This window comes from Lepeophtheirus salmonis, chromosome 5 (genome assembly GCF_016086655.4).
Source record: "Lepeophtheirus salmonis chromosome 5, UVic_Lsal_1.4, whole genome shotgun sequence".
NCBI classification, from domain to species: domain Eukaryota; kingdom Metazoa; phylum Arthropoda; class Copepoda; order Siphonostomatoida; family Caligidae; genus Lepeophtheirus; species Lepeophtheirus salmonis.
Genome location: NC_052135.2, coordinates 8,744,533 through 8,770,931, shown reverse-complemented (window position 1 = coordinate 8,770,931; position 26,399 = coordinate 8,744,533). Strand labels below are relative to the sequence as shown.

The 26,399-nt window shown below is 31.9% G+C and overlaps 3 protein-coding genes across 3 annotated transcripts; all 3 read left to right on the top strand.

Annotated features, from left to right (window-relative positions):
- The first annotated feature begins 12,729 nt into the window (after positions 1-12,729).
- Positions 12,730-14,805, top strand: LOC121117910 (CWF19-like protein 2 homolog). Its single transcript, XM_040712439.2, has one exon. The coding sequence runs from the start codon at positions 12,834-12,836 to the stop codon at positions 14,646-14,648; it is 1,815 nt and encodes a 604-aa protein (XP_040568373.1). The 5' UTR covers positions 12,730-12,833; the 3' UTR covers positions 14,649-14,805.
- A 135-nt stretch (positions 14,806-14,940) lies between these two features.
- Positions 14,941-18,123, top strand: LOC121117911 (uncharacterized). Its single transcript, XM_040712440.2, has 2 exons — positions 14,941-15,201; positions 15,417-18,123. The coding sequence occupies exons 1-2, from the start codon at positions 15,042-15,044 to the stop codon at positions 15,884-15,886; spliced, it is 630 nt and encodes a 209-aa protein (XP_040568374.1). The 5' UTR covers positions 14,941-15,041; the 3' UTR covers positions 15,887-18,123.
- On the top strand, positions 15,891-26,072 carry LOC121119137 (uncharacterized). Its single transcript, XM_040713773.2, has 6 exons — positions 15,891-16,405; positions 16,468-16,678; positions 16,734-19,165; positions 19,276-23,377; positions 23,496-25,348; positions 25,425-26,072. The coding sequence occupies exons 1-5, from the start codon at positions 15,891-15,893 to the stop codon at positions 24,063-24,065; spliced, it is 7,830 nt and encodes a 2,609-aa protein (XP_040569707.2). The 3' UTR covers positions 24,066-25,348; positions 25,425-26,072.
- Positions 26,073-26,399: the final 327 nt, after the last annotated feature.

The window sequence follows — 26,399 nt, the reverse complement described above, 5'->3', positions numbered from 1 at the left end:
AAACAATTGAATAATACTTATTAGTTTATATAAACCGAAATTTCAAAAAAAAAGCCTCATTATTTGACTCGTAAACCAGTGCTATAGGAATATTATTATCATTTTTGAGTAAAAACACGGAAGTTATGAAGAAGCAGCAGACCTTGATCGATAAAAATAAACACAACTACTAATTTAAACTCAAAATTGGTCCAGAATGTTCCATATGAAAAATTAAATAATTTAAGTAGATAGTCGGTGTAATTTCAAAAACCAAGCATGTAATACAGAAATTATATACAATTTTTTAACTTGGTGGGATAAGCCCCCAATAGGCCTCCTATGGCTACGTACCTAAGCCCTCCTCGAACCAGTACTGGTTGTCCTCTTTTCCCTACACATATGTAGTTTCCTCTTTTAACATATTTTCTAGAACTTCCGGGGATTTTTTTATAAATACATTCAAATCCGGATACAATAAAAAAACGCTTATAATCCACGTTCTCTCATTTACCAATTTTTAATATTTCGCATTGAAGAAACACGAAGTAAAAAATCCGCATAAACTCAACTTTTTCTTCATTTTTTGTTATCAACTTTATAGAAATTCATCAGAATGAAGAATTCCCGCGGCCCCAAAAATTTTGTTTTGAATGTTTACTTTTAAATTCATTTCACATGGTTTTTCAGTCAATACGGATACATATTATGAGCGCCTCCGAAAAATGGTTTCGCTGGAAGATAAGCTAAAAATCTTCTATGACCATTCAAAACAGGACTTGATCATACACTGGTTACTTCGAAATGAGAAGTTTCGGAATTACTTATTTACATTAATATCTAAAAATTGTGGTTTTTATATACTTTGAATATAAGAAAAATCCGGATTGTCAACTTTTCCTCTTAAAAATAGGAGTTTCTTTTATTTATTATTGTTATTATTATAATTATTATTATTTTTTTTTTTTTTTTTGAGATTTTTAAGAAATTTCTGGTCATATTTGCAAGAAAATTAATTGAAATATATGATTATTTTATTCTTAAATTTATTAATCCCCCATTGAAACAACACTTATTGTCCACTTTACAACTCAATCAAAATATGGTCAACCTAATATGTACAGTGGAGAAAATAATTATTTGATCTCTAACCGATTTTGTAAGTTTGCCCACTGACAAAGAAAAGAAAGGTCTATAATTATAATGGTAGATGGTTTTTAACTGTAAGAAACAATATATGAACAAAAAAAAGTTGTCGGAGGAATAAAAATGCTGAGTGTAAACCCAAGAACTCCATCCCCACTGTCAATCATGGGGTTGGAAACATTATGCTTTGGGAGTTTCTCTTTTCTAAAGGTAAAGGACGATTTCACCGGGAAATTTTGGTCAACATCCTCCTTCCCTAAGGACAGGACACTAAAAGTTGACCGTGTTATGGGTCTTCCAGCACAACAATCCCCCAAAGCATACGACCATAACAAAAAAAGAGTGGCTTAAGAAGAAGAACATTAAGATCATTTATTGGCCTAGCCAGTCTCTGAACCTCAATCCCATAGAAAATATTTATGAGATTTGAAATCTTTTACTCGGTTAAAAGTATTTTTGCTTATATGAAGCACACAAACCATGTATCTAAAAGAGCTTTCTCATTAGTGTGGGTATATGGACTACATCGTGAAATTGAGATTCAATCTATTTTAATGTTATCTGAGCAGTCAACCAATGTTTTCTGAAGTCAGTACTCTGAAATAAAAAATAATCACAATATTTATTTGATTTAATAAAAATAATACTAAATTTTGAGCTAGTGAAATACTAATTAAATACTTCATTTTCTTCTATAAATTATAACTTTTTTGTAACTGATAAATTTAATGTAATCAAAAAAATATTATTTTTATACTAGGCATCAATTTTTAGTTTGAATTAACTTATAATAATACTAGAATACTAATAAATTACAGAGTACAATATTTTGCAAAAGTTGTTACTTTTAAATACCTGCAATTGAAGAAAAAAAGAAGACAAATTACTTAAAGTACGCAGTAATAAAGATTTAAGGTACCAATATCGAGTTGAAATTGATGTAGTTTTCGCATGGACAGATTGGTTGGAAACTTTACAAGATTCTAAATAAGTGAATTAACGTCCATTATACTTTTTATTCGATCCATAACACATCATCCGGTTTTTTTTTTAAAGCTATCATGAAGTGACTTATTGTCCAGTGAATGCTGCGATTAAATGAAACAACGTATTTCAAAAAAAAAATCCACTTGGTGAAAGATTAAGATTTTATCTACGTCATAATTTGTGACATCAAATTGATTCCCCCCATTTAACTTATGAGAAACCAGCATTTCTGTTGGGATTCCCAAACACTACTAGACTTCCAAGCATGCCTGCTTCGAGTTTTTTCGCATCGTATGTCGGCATTTTGTCACAATGTCTTGCTCCCGCTTTATCCACGTGATCTTACATTAAAAAAACATCTTTAAGTATAAACTTAAGAAGACCATCCTGATTCCTGGTCGTTAAGTATGGGGTGGGATACATTATGCATTGGAGCTATTTCTTTGCTAAAAGGAAAGGACAGCTAAATTGCATCCTGCGCGACCCCCCCCCCTTCCCTCATGGCTCATAAAATGAGCCGCTCTCCCAAACATTCGAATATGCTAACAAAGGAGTGACTAAGGAAGAAGTACATTAAGCTCATAGAGTGGCTTAGCCTGTAGTCTTCGGACCTCAATCAATCCCATATAACATCTTAATGAGTGGGCAAACTTACAAAATTTTCAAGGAATCACATACCCATTTCCTCTACAGTATACCTATGTACGTAGGATATTATAATTGAAATCCAGGAAAGAAAAGAAAGCACAGGGTGAAAAGTCGGAAACGATGATGTTTCATTTGATTTCTTCAGATCTGAGATACATTCTGAGTATTTGTAAGTACGTAGATTATACAGCTGTGACATAAAAGGATCTCTCGCTCAAGTCTTTAGATAATGTTTGTTTACTTAGTTATCTTTTGATAGATTTATATTCTCTGTTTCTCTCTTTATAGTTATTGCTGCAGCTACAATGTGAATTGTGTATGAAGAAGAAGGAGAAAGGATAAATAACGATTTACTTCAATGTGAAGATCAACTTTGTTGTTTGATTATTTTTATTATTATAGCTATATGTATGTATGTACTATGTGTTATCACACCATCAAGAAATGATATCAGATGAATTGATAAAAGAAGAGTAAAGGGAAGGGAAGAAGAGTTGGGTTTTTTCCTTCTTTCAATTTTGATCGTTATTATCACATTACTCATTTGATGCTGTGTAGAGCACTTGTCGTTTCAAATCAATGACAAGGAAAGCAGGTTCTGCATCATTCATTCATATGGACATAATAGGACATAAATATATTATTTTGTTTCAAATCATTTGTTCTCTGACATGGAAGAGAGTCACGCCTCGCTTTTGGAAATAAACAAAGTATTTTTCTTTCAGCTGTTTTCATTAACTTTCATAAATTGACTCTTGTATGATTTAAGAATCTGACTCTACGCATTATGAAATTAAAAAATGTATTACATAGGATGTGGATTTCTACATTAATTTAAAAGTGGTAGTGCCCGGCATTATCCTTAGTAATTAAGCGTCGAGATAAAGACAATTTATGCTTTATAATAAAGAACATAACTCCCCCAGAAATCCTCTGTGAAAGTGGTATTCTCTACTTTTCATGAGCACACTCACTCGTAACTACTCAATACTTACATCAATCCATATGACGTGTTCTGTACTCAGGAATGATAATGAGAGTTTGAGAAAAAATAATACCTATGATGGAATGACTTCTGAGTACTTTGGCCTCTAGGGTACTCACTAAAAAACCAGTGATCCCTATATGCTACATACAAAATGCATGCGAGAGTTAATTATTATTATTTTTCTTACATGCTTATTTTTTGAGGAAAGGGATTTTTTAAATAAAAAAAAAGATATTTCGAAGAGAAGGCCTTTTTTGATATAAGGATTTTTAATGACCCTTTATAATAGCATTTCTTGAATTTATCTATGGGCCCATGCCCTCCTCCACTGGATAGAACATTAGATACAAATATTTATCATTATAAGAAAATATTATGATGGCCGACTCTTTGCCCTTTTAACTGAATCCATGATATCCTTAATTAAAGTATCTTTCATATTCTAATGCAGTACTTCTAAAACTTTTTTATCCCAGAGCACATTACTGAGATATCTAAAACCATAAGGTGCACCAGAAAAATTTGGATTTTTTTTATTTTTAAATAAAAAGTATATAAAGTTCCTCTTATTTTTTAATTTATAATTTGGATATTAATTCATGTTTCTTTTTTTATAAAAGAAACGCTTTTCCTGACAAATTTCTACAGCGTGCAGTTTGGGAAACACTGGCCGATGCTGATAAACGTAAAAAGAGATATTTTTATAAAGGAACACTATTTTCATCCGTTTCGCTTGAATGTCATAAATAGAGGCAGAATTGTAGTCTATAAGCATTATTGAAAAGTAACGTGTTACTATATAATACAACTACTTTACCTAGTAACGAGTAATATAATTATATTACTTTACCAAATGAATCATTAGTGTAACTATAGTCAATACTTTTTAGCTTGAGATCTGCATTCAGATGTAAATTATGTCTTAGGCCTGCACTATAGTTTACGAGTACGAGTATCAATGAGATTTGCATATTTGATCAGAATCATGATGTACTTTTCAAAATTATGTGTGAACTTGATTGTGCTGATTCTTAAAAAAGAGTAAAGATTTGACTCTGTGATCAGTGATCTGTTGTTTGATTTGTTACTTTTGAGTATTGACAAATAGAGCATGTAAATATACTTTGATGTTAATATCAGAAGTATTTTTCTAGCAAAGTTTATAAAGTTTTTAAATTAGTCTGAGTTAAGATATACATAAAATTCAATCAGTCATTTGTTTTCACTCATTTCTTCAAGGAGCCATCAGCAAAAAAATCAGTTCTAGCTTCATTTCTTTATGTTTTTCATATTGGAAAACATAACAATTTCTTTTTTGATCCCCACACTCTATTTTGCAATCTTCCTATGCTTAACCAGCGTACATTTATGTGGTAAGGCACTTTTGTGAATTTCGTATTCATTTCTTCTAAGAAACTTCAAAATTTCTGGTGCTTCAGTCTGTGTGTTTTCTTAATGTATGATGTAGCAGGTACATTCGTAGGATTTTATTTTAGGTTAGGCTTTTTAGAAGAGACAAAAAACTTTTTATAAATTTTTTTAGAGGTAAATTATTTTGGAAGAGGCTAAATTTGACCCACCCCTATAGACACCCATGTTCAAAGATGACATCTGTTGTAATATTTCCCAATTTATAAAAACTTAATTATGGCCTAATTAAACAGCTTATGACATTGTTGTACAAATCATTTCCAGTAGTACTGACTTTACTAAGGGAATCCATCGATTGCAATTCTATTGTAATACATAAGTTTTCGTCAATTCAGAAGATTAGTACTTTCATTCAAGGCAATTGAAAAACAGTGAAAATCAGTACTAGCTTTTGATAGATGTTCTTGAATATTCACTACAATGGAATCTATACGATGAACAATAGTTCTACTTGATTGAGATATAGCTTTTACTTTCGATTTAGCTTTAGGAAAAACAACACTGAGAACATCAAGCATACAATCTTTAAGTTTTGTTTTGCAATATTAATACCTAATACAAAACTTGTCTTTTTCAGGCTCTTTTTTAAAGACGAAGAAGTTTCGATAAACAATATTTGCTATTGCTTCAAGCAATTTTTAAGTATTTAATAAGATCTTTAGTAGAAAGAGGAGCAGGAACTGGATGAACGGAGTACCCTCCTCTATCTTGATGAGTTTTTCATTTTGGTGTGTCAGTAGATTTTGGAAATTTTTCATTTCATCTACGGCGAATTTCATTTTTATTAGAGAGTCTGTAAATTTTATTAGAACAATCTCGAATCTACGTTGTTTAGGTATAGTAATAGAACGAATACCAATGTTTCCTTGATCCTTATTACTAATTGTAATCAATATTAGTGTGATTTCAATCCGTTTTAATATTTTTCAACATTATTTGCTAAAAGCTTTAGTGGGCCATACAGAAAATAATCTCAATCCGCATGCGGCCCGAGGATCCTAGTTTTCCCATCTCTTGTCTATACATGCAAAAAATTATCTATAAATGGAACGTGCTTTTTTTTTTTTTTTACATTGACCAACTAATGGCTATTTTTTCTATCTTACTATTAGTACATATAATAGTTATTACATAAGAGAGATAATCGAATCGTGCGAAGAACTGAAAGAATTATTATTGTTTTATTTTTTACTTTTTGATTAATTTTATATTATCAGAATAATAATTGAAGTGATTTTGAGTAAAGTAATATGTCACTTATAAATCTATCAATTATTACTTAATTTTTAACACTGATTATAAGCTGGCAATCATGTTAGATGCAATCTTTGAAGATTATTCTTGCGTCTGAATTTGATTCAATGCTGTGAATGTATATATGTTTTTGATTAGGGAGTTTGCAGGGGGGGCAAGAACGCATTCAAAACTAAGAGGGATGTTTCAAAATGACGTAAAATATATAATATAATCACAAGATTATCACATATTTTTTTATTGTTATTGTCTTTCAAAAAAGTGAAGCTCCTAGCCTCCCTGTTCCTAAGTCTATGGTGCTTAGCTATATTACGATAGAAGTGATAGAAAAATTTTAATGAGCAATATTCAATGATTATATTAGTTTAAATTTTATTTGATTATGGTAGGTTTATTATTTAATTATATTCATTTTAAGATGGTGGAAAAATAAGAAAAAGCATCAATATATATTTTTATGGATGTTTTGTACGAGTTGCGATGTATGGACAAGTTGCAATTTCTTTATTTTAAAATGCATTAAATTACAATATTGGTCATTCTAATTACCAACTATAGATTGATACTATCCTTTTATTTTTATCTATTCAAATTACATGGTTATTATGTGTTTGTGTGTCATATAACTTTTGGCATTTCAACTTTATTATGTGTCACATAATACTTATATTTCAGTAATTTATATAAAGATAGCCAAAAATTACACCATTAATATATCAATCAGCCATGGAATAATCATTTATTGCATTATTCTCATAATGTAAATCCTTCATTTAAAATTATTCATCTCCTTTTTTGGTTGTAACTTGTAGGTATAGATAAGATTAATTGAATATAATATTTCAATGAGAGGTTTGTAGAGTTTTTGTTATCAAAAGTTCCTGGATTTATAGTAGACTTCCACAATTAACTTACTAACACATCATCATTATCAAAGATGACCTATCTTAATATGCAAGAAAATGACTAACAAGCGCATTTGGTTGCATGATTTAAAAATATACATTCGTGAGTTAAAATAAGTGTTATTTTAATACATATTTTATATGGTGGAATTACATTTGAAGAATGTTATGTCCTTAATTTTAATTAGTGCATTCTTCCGAGAACATGACTTTTCTACTTTATGATATAAGTTATTGCCCAAGAAATATTATCTTTAAAAAAATCGCTAAGGTATTTTGCAATTTGATAAGTAAATACATATATCTCTGTACTACTAAGTATTTCAATTTTTTTCATTCGCATTCGTCAACCAAAAGGAGGTTATTATGCCAAATACATAATAACAATATGTTGATAGGTACATATGTATTAAACGTAGTTATATAAGGTAAGCATCAAATGTTCACATGATTTGATCAAACTCAGTGGTAGTAGACGGCGTTACTTCGCAAACACAAAATATACAGCGTATTTTGCAGAGGTTGGCCAAGTACATTGGTGCTTGTACTTAAGTCCTATAATTTAGTACTTATTTTGAAGTATTCATGAAACACGAGTACTGATACTTGATCTAAAAAATTAGTACTTATAAACAGTGTTGTATCAATCTTTATTTAGGACTGAAAACTGGCAGGCCCGTCCAGTTCAGTTCTGCAAATCAGTCCTAAAAACATAGGACGTTCAGCCCTTGATGACGTCATTCAACTTTATTTATTCTTTTTTTTAATCAGTTGTAATACTGACAGTTCGAAGGACCGACAGTCTTCAGGACTGATAAGGCTGTATTGGATCTAGAAAAAATCAAGTTTATGCCACATTAGCAGTGGAATTAATTTAGCAAGTATTTCTCAGACAAGAGAGTGGATCCAGTCAGACATATCATTGAATATGTAAATAAGACTAGAATTAAAAGATAAATTGTTTGTGACAATGAGGGAAATTATCACCCCCCTTTGCAACTCAGACTGCTAATAAATGGTTAAAAGATCGTGCAAATGAGAGGTAATGGTATTAATATTGAAGCTTTTAAAGCTCATAGCTTAAGAGATGTTGTAGTTTTAGAAAGAGCTAATGACAGTTCAGTTGTGGAAGTTATTGAGGAGGGTTTTTGGTGTGAGGAATCACGATATTTTCATCAGTTTTATAATGTTCCAATTTAAGGAAATAGTTAATTTATAATTGATAAAATATTATTTTATTCGTTACAGGCCGCTATTAAAATTCGAAGTTACGAAGTATCGCAAATGGATATTTAGTAAAGAATATAATAATTGTGTTTTAATTTGTGTTCCTTCATTCCAACTGGTTTGGAGTAAAACAACTTTGTAGGATTACAAATGTATAGCTACGCTATGACATAAAATAGTAGACATTAAGTAATTATACTGTATTAATGTCATATTTTAATAAAAGCGTAGCTATACCTTTGTCAATAGACCCTCCTGCCATCCCTTTTACTTAGTTGAAGTTACGGCTATCAGGAGAAAGAGAATGATGTAAGAAAAGTAACACATGTCGTCAAAGTGACGCAACAAGCTTCTAAGACAGTCTAGTTGGCGTTACCTGACTCAGCTGACATAGTGACGTCATTGTTGAGGCAGTTTAGATAATTTCATTGAAGTGAAGTACACGACTTTGGATCTGTTGAGCAAAAATGGAATCATCTCTAGGTACAAAGCGTGTTTGTGCCATGCCCAACTGTCCCAATCCACGGGATGCCCAGTATTTTGCATTTCATCAGAAAAATGTGATGCTCCAGCGTCTTTGGATCTCAGTCTGCAGTAGAAAATATCCAATTAATATTAAGAATTCTAAGATTTGTGATACTGATGTGCATTTTACATCCAATGATTTTGAGCGGAATCTCCTGGCTGAGCTTGAAATAAGCGAATCATTAATCTCCTAGTTACAGCTCTCTCCGGACAACTTTACATTTGAAAATCCTGTTGATAAAAAACGCCAACTTTATGCACAAGAAAGAATCTCAGTTTAGAATCATTCAAATAGTTAATGATTGGTTTGACTGTATATGAAATGCTAGTAGATCATACAGCAAAAAAACAACAATGAATTAAGTCTGGATTGCAAAATTATTATTTACAATTATATAGGACACATTGCTATGAACCTCAACAGTGACGTCATTAAATTTTTCTTCTTCTCTTGATAATGAAAAAAACACAAGCTTAGAATTTCCTTGCTGCCTCACATTTATATATGGTTGTAGGGCTCTTACCTCCGACCAACTACCCCCCCCCGTCATTTAACCCCCGATCAATTACCTTCTTTTACCCCAAAACCCTTTACCCCCCCCCAGGGCATCTACTCCCAGCATTTCACCCCCTATTACCATAAATAGCAAATATACGACCAAACATTCTACCTTTTAACAACTATACAAACTTAAATATTAATTTAACCAAGGAGTCCTTGATTTAACTTAATAGCGTAAATATTAGTGATACTATTATTATTAATTAATATATCAAATACGAGATCATCATTATATGCATCTAAGTCAGTATTTTGAATCTTTCTATTACAAATATGCCGTTGATATTACTAGAGAAAATTTTAGATGATTCTATTTGTTTTTTGTGGTGTTGAAACACATATATTAAAAATTAGATATAATTAATCTATTTATTTTGGATATGCATAACTCTATTTCACCGTATTTAAGGAGTTATCCAAAAATCCTTCTCAGACATTTATTATGACATCATGTGTATACTCGTTCAATATAATTAATCCCTAAATTCCTAGTATAAATAACATACTAAAATTCAATGTTTTACCTACTTTTTGTCATGGCATCATTGATTAAATAATATACATCTTCTTCTATCAATCAAAAATGTTATCGTTCCCGCCTTTATTATTCAATATTAATATAATATTAGATGCTGATAGTCGACAGAGAACTGAATAAAATGCCTAAAATGACGTCGCCTTCTGTCTGGATTTATGAAAATGGAGGCCCAGGAATTTGGAAAATACTTATTAGATGAGAAACAGATGGCTTGTCGGATTTATCGATATAAATGTGCTTTTAGTCCCCTGTCTAGAATTACACGCCACTCACTATCCTCATCTCAAATCAACAGCATGGATATTCATCTAAAAAATCAAGTTAATGATGAATACATCAAGTCAGACTTTAAATCTGATCTCACAAAGATGCTTATTGCATGTATATACCCTTATCCATTGCTAATCATCCTACGTTCAAAAAAATTATGGAGGAATACACGGGTAAATTCTTCCCTTCCCGAAGAACCATCATTAATTAATGGAGGATGTTGGTAATGATGTCATTTATAGAAATACTCCCATTGTAAATTGTGAAGTTAAGATAATTTTCAGCATATTTAGAGTCATTCACACAAAATTACGAAATGGAACTCTGAATTTTGTACCATCTAACAGTAATTATTATTCTTTTTTTTTTAAATCTAATCATAAAATATGATTATATTTTGGATAAAATGATCAAGAATTATGGTACACAACTCATTAAATGGCAAGAACAAGAGCTTAAATGGTCATAACAATGGGAGTAGTAGCTTTGGATGGTTCGCAACTAGTTAGTTTGACATTAGTTTCTTCACTTGACTTGAGTAGGATCATTAGGTTTTCCAATATTACATAGTCAATAAATATGACTTTTTATCACTAAAGGATTAGCTATGGTTCATAAGCCACAAGAAATGGTGTTCAGAAAACTCATAAAAGGCAAAAACAACTGCTTAAATGGTCACAACAACGGGGCAGTTACATTGGGTGTAGCATTATAATTAGCAATTATGCGTATCCTTCATGATATGTTGTTATAGAAGAATAAATAACAAGGGGAAATCTTTTTTGATGCCCTTAATAAGGAGTAATATCGCCGGACATTACTACATAATTAGCTTTTACACTAAATCTTTACGATGGATTTAATTCAAACATTTTTTTATTAGTATATTTATTGTCTAATTTTATGATTTTGACATTTACTTTATTATTTATACTTATTTAGATCTCATCCGTTGTTATATGTCTATCATGTGCACAATTGTATATAGCAACTTCTACATTAGGAAAAAAGGGTGATGCTCTTTTTGATTAAACTCCACGTCTGGCTTGTGTTTAGCAACTAAAAGTTATGAAATATTTAACTGAATTCATGTCAGAACAAGAAAATATTATTTGGATCAATCTATTATTTCAATATTCTGTATTTATAATTTATTGTTATTATTAGTTATATGATTACAATTGTTTAATTTAGTATATTTAACATAAATGTATGATGGTTTATTTTTTAGTATGTAGATTATATTTAATTTAAGCCTTCTTTTTAAACTTGGAACTTCAAATATATTTCGAAATACTCTACTTTGTCGTTTCATTAGTTATTATTCTGAGAATATGGTTCATAATGAATTACAATTTCATGGTGTGTGACGTTTTCAAATCTACTGTAAGGGATAAAAAACGTCTAAGTCAATTATACGTAGTATATCTTCATGAAACATTTTGCTAATGAATACTTTCTTTATACCCTCAAAAGTCATAATTAAGCAGGCAGCTGATAATCACATCAGTATTTTAAACAATGATACCGTATGTCTAACCCCCCTTGCACGCGTTTTTCTCTACAATATTATCAACTTTACTTATATATCATGCCTATGGTTAAACAATGAGCCTAAGCATCTATTTTTATTTATTTTAGAATTAAAACTTTGAGGATTTTAAGAAGTCCTAATTATTTTCCAATTCGAACTTGAAAGTTTTATAGCTCAACAACCGATCCAAGCAACCATGAAATTCATGTATTACTTTGGCCCTCTATCATTCACTAACTGTACTTCTCTATAATAAAAATAGAAAAGGTTGGGGGGGGTAAAGGGTTCAGGGGTTAAAGGACGAGGGGTAGTTTATTGGGGGGGGGCTGTTCCCTTATATATAGTCACCTTGCATGTCGTACAGAGTGTGAGGTTCAGGGTGACCAGACTCTTATTGTAAAGTATCGGTGTCTGTTTCTAAAATAGCTTGGGTAGAAACGGAATTACAAATGAATAGCTACACTTTTATTAAAATATGACATTAATACAGTAGACTTAGTTAATGTATACTATTTTTAGGGTTAAAAATCAAATGGAAAAACCTAATTGTCTTTGTACAATATTACTACTTCATTCTCGTAGGCATTGAGTTCTTATACAGAGTTATACTATACTTATAAGTTATAAGATATAAATTATAACTTATAAGTATAGTATAGCATAAATTATAATATAAGAGCACAATGTCATAGCATTTACCATGACGTCATCATATAAATAAATAAAATTCATGACGTCATGTTATAAAAGTAAAGAAACCTGTGAATTGAACGAAGTTCTGATTAGAGTATCTGTGTATAGTTCGACCTTATCGTTGTGAGTGTGTGACTATCATCATCATGTTTTCTACTTTTAAGGGTCGGCGTGATCGAGAAGAAGAGAAGAAGAAATCAGAAGAAAATGCAAGAAAGGCGGCCTCCTTAGAATTAAATCCACATTTGCGTAAGGATGGAAATTCGAGAACAAATGAATCTGTTCGTTCTAATGCTGGGCCCGTTTCTTGGTTGAAAAAGGCTTTTAAAAGAGCAGAAGAACGAGCTGAAGCTGAAGGAAGATCAATTGAAGAGATTGCAGAGGAAAGGTGGGGTTCCCTTGATGCATATTATGAACTCCTAAGAGAGGCTGAAGGGCATGGAGGCAGAAGTCGATCACCTCAACGACATTCTCGAAGTTGTAGGAGCCCATCTCCTCGAAAGAGTAGGAATTTTTCGAAACCAAGAGAAGATGAGGAGTATAGGAAGAAGAAACATTCATCTTGGGGGAGACGAAGCCATCCAAATTCTTCGTGGAAAACAGAAGAGCGGCGAAAGTATGATAAGAATGAATTAACAGATAGTGTATCCGAAGCGAGCATCAAACCCAAGAAAGAGGAGGCTTCATCTATCAAAAAAGAATCTGTAATAGTAAAAGATGAGATGGATGAAAATAAAATTCTTTCTGAGAAAGAGTTAAATGCCCTTGGAGCTAAAATTATCAAAGCTGAGATCCTTGGAAATACGGAGCTTGCTAATAAATTGAAAAAAAAATTAGAAAAGGCTAAATTAGTCTCAGAAACTGCCTCTAATAGGAAGGAATCTGAAGAAGTTGTCATATTAACCAGGATAGATTCTCAAGGAAATGAAAGACCTCTTCCATCTGATGTAGTAGATGCAAGCAACTCATCTCGTTCATCATCTAAAAAATTGAAACCTCTTACCCATAATAAAGATGGCCATAGAGACCACTACTTTCCTGACGATAGTAGACACGATTTGAAAACACTGTTCATGCAAGAGAAGTCTGGATCATCTGAGAGCCAAGCTGAAACCTTCACACGATTATCTGGCAAGCGTATTAAGGAACGAATGAATGAAGATTTTGACGTGGATGATTTGTTCGTAAGTAAGGCATCCAAGGCATCTATTGAAAAAGACTCTGCTCGAGAAAAAGAACGTGCAATAGTAGAGCATAAATTAATGACAAAGACCTTAGAAAACTGTCAATATTGTCATAAGTCGTCTTCGTTTTCCAAGCACCTAGTCATTGCTACTGGAAAAAGTTGTTCTTTAATTTTACCTGATAATATACCTCTTACTGAGGGGCATTGTCTCATTGTTCCTTTGTCTCATGTGAGCTGTTCAACGATAGTCGATGAAGACATTTTTGAGGAGATTCAGTATTTTCGTAAAGCTCTATTTCAAATGTTTAAGCAAGAGTACAACGCGGATGTTGTATTTTTTGAAACTGTAATGGGCTTGAAGAAGCACCCCCATATGAAAATTGAAGCTGTGCCCATACCAAATGAAGGAAATAGTGAATTAGATGTTGCTTCTCCTTCTATTTATTTTCAAAAAGCAATTCAGGAATGTGAAACAGAATGGTCAATGAATAAAAAACTAATCAAATTAGGAGAAAAAGGACTGAGGCGCTCAATCCCTAAGGGGCTTCCCTATTTTCATGTAGATTTCGGCCTGGATAATGGATTTGCCCATGTAATAGAGGATGAGGACTATTTTCCAAAAAAATTTGCTCATGAAATAATTGGAGGCATGTTGGATTTAGATCATCGGAGATGGAAAGGCAGAAAAAGTGAAGATTTTGAAGAGCAAAGAAATAGAGTCCTGAGCTTTGGTGGAAAATGGCAAAACTATGATTTCACAAAGCAAATTGTTTGAATTTTAATCAGTTGTTAGTTGTCTAAAATCTACATGTAACACATATTATATACGTATGTACTTCATTTACCATTTCTTCATATCATATTAAATTAATTCCTACAGGAAATACCTACGATTTTTTTTAATAAGAAAATATACAATGATATTACAAATATATGTGAATGTTAAATAACATTCTGAAGTTATTTTTTCTCATTCATTTTTCAAACTTTTGTGTTTCTTAGTACATTTAATCAAGGTTCAGCTACCTCGAGATTTTATGATTAACTCCTTTTATACCTGTATGAACTTTCTTCAATTCATGGCTTTCAAATATATATACTTATATATCAAAAAGGACAAATTTATTTTATAACTTAGGTTATAGAGAACATAGCATGAGGACACATAATGTCTGATCGGCCATTGTTTATTCGACTAACTCTTCCGAGCGGATTGGAAGATATCCTTGAAGGTCTTGCCAAAGAAGTTCTTCGGCATAAACCTTCGGACATATATGAATTTTCGGCTCTGCATTTCGAAGACTTACTTAGAAGACGTGATGGACTTTGTGAGTATCCACGTACAGTAAATGTATAAAAGTACTATAATAAATCGATTAAACAATTTTCCTTTAAAATATCAATTGCATTTTTGCAGGAAAAAAATGAAGTAATGCGTCATAAAAAATGTTAGATGATCATACTATCATACATATATCGTTTAATTTTTGAACTTTATTAGGTCAGTTGCTTAAAACTTCATTAACATTCATTCGTTTCTTAGGCACGTCTTACTATGACGACTTTGGTACAAAAGGAAGCATTCTTTCTGACATAGAAAATGTCCAAACTTTAGATAATGAAGAGACACCAGATATCACAATTGAACCTTTTGATAATCCTTTTGAAGAACCCTCTGATGAATGTGATATTGAGTATAATGATGTTCTTACACGTACAAAATCAATTGATATTCAACTACCAACTAGAGTTATTGGCGTAGATAATGACTCAGTCACGGATGTGCATGATTTCTTAACTAATGAAGACAGTTCAACAAATGAATGTACTTTAGAGGATAACTGTGGAAATTTATCTGATATTGAACGTCCAAAGACTCCAAATCCAGAAAATAATCATATTCGTCCCATGGAAAACGCTGCTACCCAAATTCAGTCCGGATTTAAAGGTATGTCCTCCAGAGGGAGAAAAGTAATTGATAGTGAAAAAAAAGACAGGAGAAGTAACAACTGAACCTATGAAAAAGGAAAAAAAATATGATCAATATTACATTTCAAATAGAAGTATTGGAATCAATTGTGCAGCATCTTTAATACAGGCTGTTTTTAAAGGATATCTGACCAGACAACATTTTAAGAAAAAATCTAAAGATAAAATTAATTTTGAAAGACCAGATCACATTGAATCAGAAGTTATTACTATAATTGGATCAGAAACATGTAATAATATTGATACGTATAAGTCCTCCTTTATGAGTATTCAAGCTGAAGCTCTTCAGAATGAAGAACTAGAACAAAATGAGTCTCATAAAATTAAAGTGGATTTAACTAATATAATGAGCCTTTCAAATTTGGATTTGATTGAACAGACCACAATGACACCAGTAAAAGATGAGACAACTGTATTTCTGAACAAATCTCTCGCACATTCTAACATTAATCAAATTCATGATAATAATTCCGAGCCCAACGATTTAATGTCAGACTTTTTGGCAATAAAGCCAGCTAAAAACTCACAAATTTCAACAGTGATGTTGATACGAACGAGATTAATTTATTATCAACCGTAGAGAACACCAATTCTCCTAATTTTAGAATAAATGAACCAGTTGATAGTTACATCACGATCATTTCAAAAGAGGATTTGCTAGATTTCCAAAGAATTGGTGATGAAGAAAAAAGTATTGACATTAATGACTATGCCGATAGAAAAGAATCCAATGAATTTGAATCAAATAATAACGAAGATAAATCTTCTAATTGTAAACCCGATCGACAAGAAAAAAATGACATGGATTTAGAAACTGTAAAAAAAACATGACCGACAAATCAAAGCAACAATTATTCAAGCATACTTTAAGGGATATAAGACAAAAACAGATATATCGAATAAGGTCAAAAAAGCTCTTGAAAATAAAATAACTGAATATGATGAGAACAATACCAATATGAAAGTAAACAATGAAATTAATTATGAGCAAGATATATTCAATACTAATTATGGAAAAGCATGTATTAATAAACATTCATTATTAGAAGAAAAGACAAAAGATGATAAAAAAATAGAAGGTATATGCAATTTTTCCAATCAAAGTAAAGAATTGAATTACTTTTCTATAGAAACAGAGGAAAAAACCATTCAAAATGATTTTAATGAAGCTTATTATAATGGATTTAATACAAAAAAAGAATTTAAATCCAAAATTGAAGAGGATTCATTGAATAAGGCTGCATCAGAAATCCAATTACGATTTCATAATTTAGATCAAAAATGTTTTAAAGTTGAAGGAGGAAATAATTTAGGTGACTTAAACAAAGCTGCAACTAAAATTCAGGCTAATTATTGTGGATTTAAAACAAGAAAAGAATTTGAAGCCAAAGCTCAAGATGATCTATTGAATCATGCAGCAACAGAAGTACAATCAATATTTCATGAATCAGATGCAATGATTTCAGAAGATAATGAAAAACTTGTTTCAGATGATTTAGAAGAAGTTGCGACAAAAATTCAGGCTAATTATTGTGGATTTAAAATAAGAAAAGAATTAACAGCCAAAACTCAAGAAGATTCATTAAATGATGCAGCAACCGAAATTCAATCAATATTTCATAAAGTAAACACTAAGATTCCCAAAGACAGTGAAGAACCTTTTCCAGATGATTTAGAAGAAGCTGTGACTAAACTTCAGGCCCATTACCGTGGATATAAAACAAGAAAAGAAATTACATCGAAAAAGAAAGAAGATTTGAATAATGCTGCAACAAATACGCAATCAGAGTTTCATAAACTGAATCAAAATATATCTGAAGATGATAAAAAATCTATTTCAGAGGATTTAAATGAAGCTGCAACTAAACTTCAGGCGAATTTTCGCGGATTTAGGACAAGAAAACAACTTGCTGCAAAATCAAAACATGATTTATTTTGTGAGCTCCCTAAAGAAACCCTATTAATATTCAATGACAAGGGTCTAATTATTTCTGAAGAGGAAGAAGAAAATGTTTCAGATGGTAAAGGAGAAGCTGCGACTAATCTTCAGGCCAACTATCGTGGGTTTAAAACAAGAAAAGAAATTACATTGAAAAATCAGAATGATTCATTAAATGAGGCTGCAACAGAAATTCAATCAAGATTTCATCAATTGAATCCAAATATTTCTGAAGAGGCAGAAGAAAATGTTTTAGATGATAAAGAAGAAGCTGCTACTAAACTTCAGGCCAATTACCGTGGGTTTAAAATAAGAAAAGAAATTAAATTGAAAAATCAGAATGATTCATTAAATGAGGCTGCAACAGAAATTCAATCAAGATTTCATCAATTGAATCCAAATATTTCTGAAGAGGCAGAAGAAAATTTTTCAGATGATAAAGAAGAAGCTGCAACCAAACTTCAGGCCAATTACCGTGGGTTTAAAACAAGAAAAGAAATTACATCGACAAATCCAAATCATTCACTAAATGAGGCTGCAACAGAAATTCAATCAAGATTTCATCAATTGAATCCAAATATTTCTGAAGAGGCAGAAGAAAATGTTTCAGATGATAAAGAAGAAGCTGCGACTAAACTTCAGGCCAATTATCGGGGGTTTAAAACAAGAAAAGAAATTAAATTGAAAAATCAGAATGATTCATTAAATGAGGCCGCAACAGAAATTCAATCAATATTTCATCAACTAAATCCAAATATTTCTGAAGAGGCAGAAGAAAATGTTTCAGATGATAAAGAAGAAGCTGCGACTAAACTTCAGGCCAATTACCGTGGGTTTAAAACAAGAAAAGAAATTACATTGAAAAATCAGAATGATTCATTAAATGAGGCTGCAACAGAAATTCAATCAAGATTTCATCAATTGAATCCAAATATTTCTGAAGAGGCAGAAGAAAATGTTTCAGATGATAAAGAAGAAGCTGCAACTAAACTTCAGGCCAATTATCGGGGGTTTAAAACAAGAAAAGAAATTACATTGAAAAATCAGAATGATTCATTAAATGAGGCTGCAACAGAAATTCAATCAAGATTTCATCAATTGAATCCAAATATTTCTGAAGAGGCAGAAGAAAATGTTTTATATGATAAAGAAGAAGCTGCTACTAAACTTCAGGCCAATTACCGTGGGTTTAAAACAAGAAAAGAAATTACATTGAAAAATCAGAATGATTCATTAAATGAGGCTGCAACAGAAATTCAATCAAGATTTCATCAATTGAATCCAAATATTTCTGAAGAGGCAGAAGAAAATGTTTCAGATGATAAAGAAGAAGCTGCAACTAAACTTCAGGCCAATTATCGGGGGTTTAAAACAAGAAAAGAAATTAAATTGAAAAATCAGAATGATTCATTAAATGAGGCCGCAACAGAAATTCAATCAAGATTGCATCAACGAAATACAAATATTTCTGAAGAGGCAGAAGAAAATTTTCAGATGATAAAGAAGAAGCTGCAACCAAACTTCAGGCCAATTACCGTGGGTTTAAAACAAGAAAAGAAATTACATTGAAAAATCAGAATGATTCATTAAATGAGGCCGCAACAGAAATTCAATCAAGATTTCATCAACTGAATCCAAATATTTCTGAAGAGGCAGAAGAAAATGTTTTAGATGATAAAGAAGAAGCTGCAACTAAACTTCAGGCCAATTATCGGGGGTTTAAAACAAGAAAAGAAATTAAATTGAAAAATCAGAATGATTCATTAAATGAGGCTGCAACAGAAATTCAATCAAGATTTCATCAATTGAATACAAATATTTCTGAAGAGGCAGAAGAAAATGTTTCAGATGATAAAGAAGAAGCTGCGACTAAACTTCAGGCCAATTATCGTGGGTTTAAAACAAGAAAAGAAATTAAATTGAAAAATCAGAATGATTCATTAAATGAGGCCGCAACAGAAATTCAATCAATATTTCATCAACTAAATCCAAATATTTCTGAAGAGGCAGAAGAAAATGTTTCAGATGATAAAGAAGAAGCTGCTACTAAACTTCAGGCCAATTACCGTGGGTTTAAAACAAGAAAAGAAATTAAATTGAAAAATCAGAATGATTCAATAAATGAGGCTACAAAAGAAATTCAATCAAGATTGCATCAACGAAATACAAATATTTCTGAAGAGGCAGAAGAAAATGTTTCATATGATAAAGAAGAAGCTGCAACTAAACTTCAGGCCAATTACCGTGGGTTTAAAACAAGAAAAGAAATTACATTGAAAAATCAGAATGATTCATTAAATGAGGCCGCAACAGAAATTCAATCAAGATTGCATCAATTGAATCGAATTATTTCTGAAGAGGCAGAAGGAAATGTTTCAGATGATAAAGAAGAAGCTGCAACTAAACTTCAGGCCAATTACCGTGGGTTTAAAACAAGAAAAGAAATTAAAGCCAAACCTAAAGAAGATTTATTGAATAATACAACAGAAATTAAATCAAGATTTCATGATGTGAATCAAAACATTTCAGAAGATGAAAATGTAACTGTTTTGAACGAAGCTGCAACTAAACTTCAAGCCAGTTATCATGGATTTAAAATAAGAAAGGAATTTGCAACCAAAAATCCAGAGCATTTAATCAAAGAGTCTGTAAAAGAAATAAAATCAGGATTTTATGAAGATGATAGAGAACTTATTCCTAATAATTTTAATGAAGCAGCAACTAAACTTCAGACAAATTATTACGAATTTAAAACAAGAGAACTGCTAGTCCCAAAGATAGAACAAGATTTATTAAATCAGGCGCCAATAGAAAAACAGTTAACACTCCAAGATAATAAACAAATAATTTCTGAAAATGAAGGAGGAAAATTATCTAATGATTTAAATGAAGTTGCAACTAGACTTCAGGCCAATTATCGTGGGTTTAAAACAAGAAAAGAACTTAAAGGTCAAAATATTGATAAATCAAACAAAGAACCCGTAACAGGGTTGTTATCAGAATCACATGATAAGGATAACATTACTTATGAAGAAGGAAATAAAAATATTTCAGATGAGTTAAATGAAGTTGCAACTAAATTGCAAGCCAATTACCGTGGGTTTAAAATAAGAAAACAACTTGCATACAAAAATCAAGGTTATTCAGTTAATGAGTTGGTGTCAGAAATTCAATCAGGATCACAAGATAACTATATAATTACTTCTGAAGAAGATAAAGAAATAAATGAAGCTGCAACTAAAATTCAGGCAAATTTCCGCGGATTTAAGACAAGAAAACAACTTGCTGAAAAATCAGAACATGGTTTATTTAGTCAGGTCCCTATAGAAATCCCATTAATATTAAATTATAAGGATATTACTATTTCTGAAGTTATGAGAAAAACATCTTCAGATGATTTAGAAGAGGATGTAACTGAACTTGAGGCCCATTACCGTGGATATAAAACAAAAAAAGAATTTTCATTGAAAAATCAAGAAGACTCATTGAATGAGGCTGCAACAAAAACTCAATCAAGATTTTATGAGCTGAATCCAAATATTTTAGAAGACGGAAAGGAAACAATTTCAGATGATGTAGAAGAAGTAAATCAAACCATTTCAGAAGGTGATAATAAAACTTATTCCGATGATTTAGAAGAAGTTGCGACTAGACTTCAGGCCAATTATCGTGGGTTTAAAACAAGAAAAGAACTTGAAGCTAAAACTCAAGAATATTCATTGAATGAGACAAGGGAAGTTCAATCAAGATTTCATGAAGTGAATCAAAACATTTCTGAAGGTAGAAATAAAACTGTTTCAGATTATTTGAATGAAGCTGCAATTAAAATTCAATCCAATTATCGTGGATTTAGGACAAGAAAAGAACTTGAAGCTAAAACTCAAGATGATTCATTGAATGAGGCTGCAACTAAAATTCAGGCCAATTATTTAGGTTTTAAAACAAGAAGAGAACTTATTGCAAATATAGATTATGGATTATTAATTAAAACCGTTACAAAAACCAAATTAGCTTGCTATGATAAAGATCACAGGATTTCCGAAATGGAAGGAGTAAATGTTCCAGATGACTTAAACAAATCTGCGACTAAACTTCAAGCCAATTATCGAGGGTTTAAAGCGAGAAAAGAACTTGCAACCAAACCTCGAGAGGATTCATTGGATGAGACTACATCAGAAATTCAATCAGAATTCCTTGAACTTAATCATAAGTTTACAGAAGATAAAGAAAAAACTATTCCAGATGATTTTAATGAAGCGGCGACTAAACTTCAGTCCAATTACCGTGGTTTTAAAATAAGAAAAAAATGTAATTATGAAATTGTTGAAAAAAAGGATTCCAATATTAAATGTGACGGAGTTGGTTTGACAAACAGAAAAGCTTCTAATTTTGAAGATATAGCTACACGTAATTATCAACCTAAAAACTGTGAACTAAACTTGTCTACACAAGATAATGCTAATCATCGTTTGGATGAATTTTTTGTAGATCCTATAGAACCTTCCATAGTTAACGATAATGTAAACTATTTATCAGATGAACTTTTACAAAATTTTTATAAAATACGTGCAGCAACTGTAATTCAAGCTATTTTCCGAGGTTACCTTATTCGAAAAAAGCTTGCCTTTGGGTTTGGATCTTTAAATTCCAAGATACCAGACCAAAAGTTAATCAATGAGCAAGAATTATTGAAGATTAATAATGCTGCTTCTGTAATACAGGCTTACTTTAAAGGTAAAAAAAGTCATGATGATTATATAAAAAAACAGGGTTCCACTAATGATTTTGATTCTATGACCAAATACAAACAAAATGCAAACAAGGCTACGTGTGCTAAAGATAAGTCAGACTCCTTTGAAGATGCTGAATTTGTTATTGACTCAAGTAATTTAGAAGACGACAGTACAGAATACTCGGAACGTAATTTTGAATCTAAAAATAGCCCCGATATTAAACCTCTAGAAGATAATATTAATCTTGTAAACAATAATTATGATGAAAGGCAAACTTCAGAGAAAGATGCTGCTATAAAGATACAATCTCATTTCAGAGGTTTTAAAGAACGAAAGACATTCAAAAGACGTAAAACTTTCATTCTGCAAGATTCAAATCATCCTCTTGAAGAGTCAAAAGTTATTACCGATATTGGTGCCGTACCATTTTCAAATACAAAGTCAAGTCCACAAATTGATGACGTTGATGGGGATTTAAATGCAATGAACTCAGTCGGCGGAAAATTATATCCATATCGAATACGTATCTTCCACTATCGCGAATCAACAGAGTCTGAGAAAGTTTTGATGTATCTGTGTGAAAGGGGAATAGAGTTTTCAGGATATCATATGGATTTGGCGGAGAACGAAAATTATGGCGATTGGTTTCTGAAGCTGAATGCGAAAGGAGAAATTCCAACAATGGTATTTAACGAGACAAACATTGTGTCCACTGCATATAATATCATTGAATTTCTTGAGAGTAACATTCCAGTCAATTCTCATCCGCCCCCATTAATTCCTTGTAACACGGATCCAGTTCTATATCCAAAGTATCAAGAGTTTATTCGTAAAATTGGCAAGGTAAGATAATTATAAGTAAAATAAGATTTATAAATATATATGCCGCAATAAGCTGAATTATTTCATTATAATTTCCAACCTATACTTAATGGATTAATCGTATTTTGTGTAATTCTAGATTCCATTGAGCATCGTGAGTGATGGAATTGCATTTCACCCTGAAGTAAGCGTTTTGAAGCCTTATAATGAGCCTTACTTTTCAAAAATTAGGAATGATGTTCGTCATTTATCTACATTACTTATGGAATATGCAAGCTCAGTTGACGATCCTTCAGTTCAAAACGCTTTGAAGTCCAAGGCGGATATACATAAAAGTACTCTACCACGATACACAAAAATTGAAGAGTATAAGGCTTTACTTTATTCAATATCTCTCATACTTGACGATATAGAAAAAAAATTCAGTCTCGAGCCTTGGGTCTTAGGGCGGAAATTCTCCGTTGCTGACATTTACTTGGGCGTACTTATCAATCGACTCATTCTCTTAGGGAATCCCAAACAGATTTTGAGTAATCGTAAGAAACTCCCTCAATTTTTCAGAGCTTTAAAACAAAGGCGACCTTCCTTTAGAAAATCGGTACATAGGATCGCCGAGGATAAACTCTGTGCATCAGTGTTTACTGGAAGAAGTGAAAAGGGTAAAATAAAATCAGAAAACGCTGTCACATGGTCTTCCTTTTGGAAATAGAGACGAAGGGAGTTAAGAACCTCTTGCTAGACAAATTGTATAATTAACTTAAGTTTTAATCAAGATAAATAAACAAAAAATAATTGATGTAAATTAAAAATCGTATGCGACTGATCGAATTTCATCATAAGAATTATTTTGGATATTAAACTAACGCATCATGACCTATTTCTTGAATACATATTTGATATTATCAAACAAAATAGAGCTAGAAGATGTTTGCTTTCCCACGAATGGTTGGCTGTTAAATATGTATCACAACGTGTACTGTACATTTACAGTACTTATCGTAAGATTTAAAACAACCGCCTACATCTGATGTTGCACAACCGGGAGAAGGGGGTGTTTGCTTGACTGGTTGTTGTCTGCAGTTTCCTTTTACTCATTTATGAGGAAAGAAGCACCTCACTTTAGAAAAAGGGGAGTGCATAGGCTCAGTATTCCCTCGAGCATCCCTCATTCTTCCTGGCAAATATATTATATTTATACTATTATGTACATATTATATTGACAATTGTTTGTGTACAGCTAGATAGCCAAGGGAATAAATGTAGCTCGTTCAATTTTCCCTCTTTCTTTGGGACATTGTGAATGTAAATATTTTAAGTAAGTCCTTGATTGTTAGAGTGAGCGGTGAATTATCTATTGAATATTGAATCCCATCTCTGGATCAAGAGTTGTACTTAATTGTATTTGAGTTCTATCATAAATTTTTAATATTAATAAAGCTAAGAAGAAGCTATAAGGTGAAAAGAAGAAAAAGGAGGAACTGATGGAGACCGAAGCTAAGCTAGGATTTGAGAGCAGCTACTAGCTAGAATTAAAGCTTTAAGTTAGAATTAACTTGAATCGAGCGGAGGAAAGAAAAGAAGAGGAAAAAAGAAAAAGAAAAAAAAAGAGGACACGAAATTAATATTGAATTACTAAGTAAATATTTGTGATTGCTGCGATCCTCGGAATGGTGGAGGGCGAAGAAGATTCCGGAGCACCCTGTTCCATGGTTGTGGGAGCAAAAAAGAAAGTGAAGACTAAAGAGATGAAGAAGACATTTTCCTTTATCCTGGAACTGAAGGATCTCTCCTCCAAGGAATACAATGAATTTAATTGGCTGGATTTAGTCGCTCAAGAAGAGGAAAAGTCGAAAAGAGTCCTTTTTCCAGCTAATGATCTCCAAGATGATGAGGAATGTAAGGCATTGGCTCGCAAGTATGAGGCTAAATATGGAGTGGAGGCCATAAAAAAGAAGAAGAAAGTGCGGAAGTTGGACGATTATGCAGACTTAGGTAATTGTGGCTCATCTTGGACACTTCCACTTTTCCACTTTTCCACTTTTGTCATCTCTTTTCTTTTCTCTTTAAGGTTACGGCTACGACTCAAACGATCCTTTTATTGACAACTCGGATGTGTACGATGAAATAGTACCTCGAGATGTAACGACGGCTTACGGTGGCTTCTATGTCAACTCAGGACCCCTGGAATTTAAAGAACGCGAGTCTGCAAACGAAGAATCAGACCCTGATACTTCCAAAAATATACTTTCAGTACCTTCTACCACTAAAAAGAGAAAAAGACCTAAGAAAGATATTGAGTCAAATACTCCAATGTCCTCCAAAACTCAAGAGCTGCCCTCCAAAAAGATAAATAGAAAGGAAACGAACAGTAAATCTTCTAATCGGTCAAAGAAACGTAATCTTGATGGAAATGTTACCAAAAACTCTAAGGCTAATAACAATAGTGATAAGCCTAAGAAAAAAGCCAAAAAAAGTGATTAAAGTTTCTACTCCTGGCTCGGAGACTGTGAAAAAAATAGAGAATAACAGTGAAGTTCAGGATACTCAGCTCCAATTACTAGCTGCAACTGTGAAGGAAACAATTAAAAATATTCCTTTACCTTCAAAAAACAACGTTTCAAGTACTACCTCAAGTACACCTACTGCTAACAGTTTGTCTGTGAATAGTCCTACAACACAGTCCCTTACACCATCAACAACATCGTCATCAGCCAAATCGAAAAAGAGTCATTCTTCTGCGAATAAAGTTTCCTCTAAAAAAACAACACCCATTGTCTCAGCCTAATTTTGATGTGAATTCTTACTCTGATGGACTTAAAGTAAAGTCCACTGCCGAACAGTTAAATGTACTAGCCAAATCCTCAGCAATTAGTGTTACTAAACAATCCGTTTCTGGGGGTGGGAGCAAAAATTCTCAATCTTATGTTGATGTCATCAATAGTATTACGGGAAGTAATTCTAAAACTTTAAATGAAGCTGCCAAAAGTTATCTTGAATTCGCCAATGCACTAGCTGTTGCTACATCAGCAAGTCAGAATTCTTA

Coding starts and splice junctions, on each gene's coding strand:
- LOC121117910 (XM_040712439.2), top strand. CDS start 12,834: ATGTTTTCTACTTTTAAGGGTCGGCGTGATCGAGAAGAAGAGAAGAAG.
- LOC121117911 (XM_040712440.2), top strand. CDS start 15,042: ATGTCTGATCGGCCATTGTTTATTCGACTAACTCTTCCGAGCGGATTG. Junction 15,202..15,416: donor TAGAAGACGTGATGGACTTT/GTGAGTATCCAC, acceptor TTCGTTTCTTAG/GCACGTCTTACTATGACGAC.
- LOC121119137 (XM_040713773.2), top strand. CDS start 15,891: ATGAAAAAGGAAAAAAAATATGATCAATATTACATTTCAAATAGAAGT. Junction 16,679..16,733: donor ATGACATGGATTTAGAAACT/GTAAAAAAAACA, acceptor GCATACTTTAAG/GGATATAAGACAAAAACAGA. Junction 19,166..19,275: donor CTTCAGGCCAATTATCGGGG/GTTTAAAACAAG, acceptor ATATTTCTGAAG/AGGCAGAAGAAAATTTTCAG.